Source organism: Arachis ipaensis, chromosome B06 (genome assembly GCF_000816755.2).
Source record: "Arachis ipaensis cultivar K30076 chromosome B06, Araip1.1, whole genome shotgun sequence".
NCBI lineage: Eukaryota > Viridiplantae > Streptophyta > Magnoliopsida > Fabales > Fabaceae > Arachis > Arachis ipaensis.
Window position 1 is genome coordinate 135,304,284 of NC_029790.2, and position 3,935 is coordinate 135,308,218.

Below are 3,935 nucleotides of genomic sequence, written 5' to 3' on the forward strand. Positions count from 1 at the left end.
TATTCTAAGATTATTACATATTTTTCGAAAAATAACAACTAGTAAAGATGTAATCATAAATTTTTATCTAATATAAGAATTTAATTATAAATTTTTAAACTGTAACGGTGTAATTTAAAATTTAGTAAAATTATAAAAACTAATAAAATAATTATTTTTTTTATAGACTTTTTCAAAAATGAGTTTTTCCATATTCAAATTTTTAATCTTGCACTTAATTGCTTAGAACTTGAACCAACTTCACTTAAATAACTCTGATTGGGTTGGTGATCTTAATTTTTCATTGTACAAATAAAATCTTATCTACTTTTGTTAATGAGTGAGGTGAAGTGAGATGGTCCTTGAAATACAATGAACATTATTGGTAGAGGTTGCAACCAAAAATTAAAGTTAGCTTTTAAGCTTGTACTAATGTAAAAATAATAACATGATACAAACCAGAAAAGATATTAATAGGTTGTGACAGCAACAAATGATTGCATGGTGTTTTGAGGTCACATAAAGCAAATGAAAGTGCTGAAATCAATTGTTGATGAACAAGACCACACTTTAGAGACAACAGGTATATAGGACACTGCCAATAAGGAACCAATAATTTTTTCATTTTCAATTCATTCATCTATCATCATCTATCATTATTATTAATTATTTAATTAATATTTAATAATACTCCTTCTTGTTATTTGGGTATATATATGTCTGAATTTTAAACATCTAAATCATAATTTTAAGAATAAATTACACTTGTTCCGTCCGTTGGATATACTTCGACTCAGATAAAACTATAAATCGGAATCTAGTTAAAACTAAATACACACGTGTTATATAAGGAGTATGTGGAGAATAAGTGTTTTACTCTCCTAACGGACTTATCCATAAAATCAAGTAACTACGTATCAACCTAAATGGACACAAGGAATCTCTCCGTAAATCTCTCTAAAGAAGCTCACTAAAGAGCAGTTATTACATAATTAGGCCGACTAAGTAACCGCCTGTAGCACAGCAATTCTATAAATATATTCACTGACATGAAAGAGGTACATTATTCACTTTGAATATCATATCTATTATTCACACTCTTACTAACTTGAGCGTTGGAGTCCCTTTTGCAGGTACCCAACGCCGCCGTCCTTACAAGAAGACGATGTTCCTTCCTCTCACTCCCAAGGAAAGCAAGTTCAAACACTAACAGGATAAGAACAACACTTTTTTTTTTGTAAAAATCAGGTGAATTTGTGTATAATATTCCCCTATTTGTAAAAGTAGAGACTAATATATCCTAATATAAGCTAAATATTTTAATAGCATAATTGTTAGTTTCAAACCATAATCCAGGCAGATGAAAAAAAAAATCCAAACTAAACTATAACTTGTTGACATTGTATATCATAGGATATATAGGATCAAGTGATAGAGAATAATAGAAAGAAGAAGAAAACATTCTATATGCTGTTCTTGTTAGTTTAGTGAATGAAAAATAAAAATATCATATATTCCTAAACTCTACATTACCATTGAATTATAATGAATCTTTTTAAAAAACCAATTTAAACTAGTTGTGTAGTTAGTTTACTTGTTTGTTTAAGTAAGTGTTAATGGTTTAAATCTCGCCTTGCATAAACAACAATTCATTATACATCAATAAATTCTTAAATAAAGCTCCAATTCATGATAGATTAGTTCTCATCCCGATAAAGACTAGGTAACAAGAGAAAAAAAAAATTTTTTTTTTTTCTCTTTAAGAGTCATAAATGCCTCTCACCAAAGGGACCAAGAAGAAAGGGAAATGTGAGAGTAGTTGAGGTCCCACCAAAAAGAAAATTACAACTTACAACAACTCTTTTCAATATTGGAGTGATCATGTACATATGATCATCATTGATGACTTCACTTCTTGTGGTGCCTGCAAGCCACAACAAAGTGGGCACCATTGACACCCTCATTATTATTATTATTATTGTGTCATTAGCATTTTTGTCTTTATAATTAATCTTTGGCAGTTCCTTTTTTCTTTCACACTCTCCAAGTCTCCATCCACACTCATTCACTCACTCACAATAACCAACAATGGAAAGTGGATTACCCTTGCTTCATTGTCTCTTGCAACATACTCTTAGAAACCTATGCTCTTCTTCAACTTCTTCTACTTCAGATTCTTCTTCTTCTTCTTCTTCCAAATGGGTTTATGCTGTTTTTTGGAGAATTGTACCAAGAAACTTTCCTCCTCCAAGGTAATTAAGTCAATTCTATAAATGTAAGCCGAATTTACCAACTCAGATCGGTCCAGTGGTGAGTAAATTCATAGTTATTCGAGTTAGATTAGTCAAATTTCTGAATCGGGCTCGAATGTTAGATTCTTGTGGATGGATCATTGATTTGCTTTGTTGTTGTAGGTGGGAATTTGGTGGAAGTGCTCTTGATCGTTCCAAAGGGAACAAAAGAAACTGGCAAGTTTAATGGAACACAAAAAATATGTCTCATTTTATTTAGCAAAAATCAATGATGACAATTATTGTACATTATAAATTATATATGATATGATAGTAACCAAGAGCTTGGGAGTTTCAGTTCAATTCAGGGATTCAGGTTGGTAAACTTTTTTCCCAAAAATATAAAAAGTCCAAAAAAAAGGCTTTAGAATCATGTTATTATGTAAATAACATATTTGTCAGAAAACTATTTTCAACTTGGATTTGATCTGACCAAAATTTGTAACCATTTTTTGTAGACTGTTGCTGTCATTGGTGTTAGAGAAGGCTTAGTGCAACTTGGTTCATTTAACAAGGTTTTACACCTTTTCCCCTTCTCTAAAAGATTGAAATATTTATAAATAAGTCCTGAAAATATGGGGTTTTTTTAGTTAATCATACTCCAATAATGATTTGAAATTATGCTTTCATAAGTTATTTATAACGTTATATTTAGTATCATAAGAATAAAATATTTTAAGACTTATGATTAGTTTGTATTTTTTTATTTTTTTTATCAGTGAAAACAATAATTTTTTTTATAAAATTTTTAAAATAAAAAATATCAAAAATAAGAATAAAAACACAAACTAAACGCTCTATAATTTTTAGGTAAAAACTCAGATGCAATCAACTTCAATCAACTTCACGTGAAGTTGATTTTTTTTTAAATCGGTAGTGAACAACTCGACCTTTTTAGGGAGTACAGAGTACTAATGTCAAGTGATTAAATTTAATCCCCTTCGACATTGCCATCAAGGACCAAAATCAACCACAAAAAAGCAGATTAGACAATAAACATAAACTAATAAACAAGTAAACAATATATACAGAATCAAAACATTCTTCAAAAGTAATCCGTTGAATTGGATTTTTTTGTTGTGTACTTTCATCGCCTGTGCTGCATAAGAAGTCAAATTGATAGTTGATAGTTGATAGTCGTTAGATGAAAATTTAATCAAATCAATCAACATCTGTCAACTATCAATTGCACCTGAATTTTCACTTAATTTTTTTGTATACTTTTTTTAAGTTTAAGCTGTCAGTAAATTGAATTAAGAATATATAAAATGTCTTTCAAAGACCAAGTTATGTTTTGATATTCAAGTCTTTTACATGGGGTAAATTGCAAAATCTTGATTAATGATATTAAATCCAAGGTTTGTTGTTTCAGATTGCTGAAGATCTGAACATAGTGATGAGCATACAAAGAAAATTCAGCTACCTTCAAAGCATACCAGGTGTGTTTGCAATTCAAAGACCATCATACTTACCTATCCAACAACAAAATCCATACCTTGCAAAATCCAATTTCCAAATCATGGACTCCAATAATGACATGCCTCTCTCAAACTACAACATGGTGATCAACCAAATTGGATCAATTAATAATAATAATAGTAGTAGCAGAATACTTGAAGAAAAATCAAACTATTTTTCCATGGTAGCAATCAACATGATGGGAAG

The 3,935-nt window shown here is 29.7% G+C and overlaps 1 protein-coding gene across 1 annotated transcript in view; it reads left to right on the plus strand.

The window, feature by feature from the left end:
- Positions 2,546–3,935, plus strand: part of LOC110263652 (probable inactive serine/threonine-protein kinase DDB_G0274821) — a gene marked incomplete at its 5' end in the record, with an annotated part of 13,458 nt that continues 12,068 nt past the window's right edge. Inside the window, 3 exon segments of the mRNA XM_021105328.1 lie at positions 2,546–2,586; positions 2,729–2,785; positions 3,643–3,935. Of these exon segments, the coding sequence (XP_020960987.1) occupies positions 2,546–2,586; positions 2,729–2,785; positions 3,643–3,935 (391 nt within the window).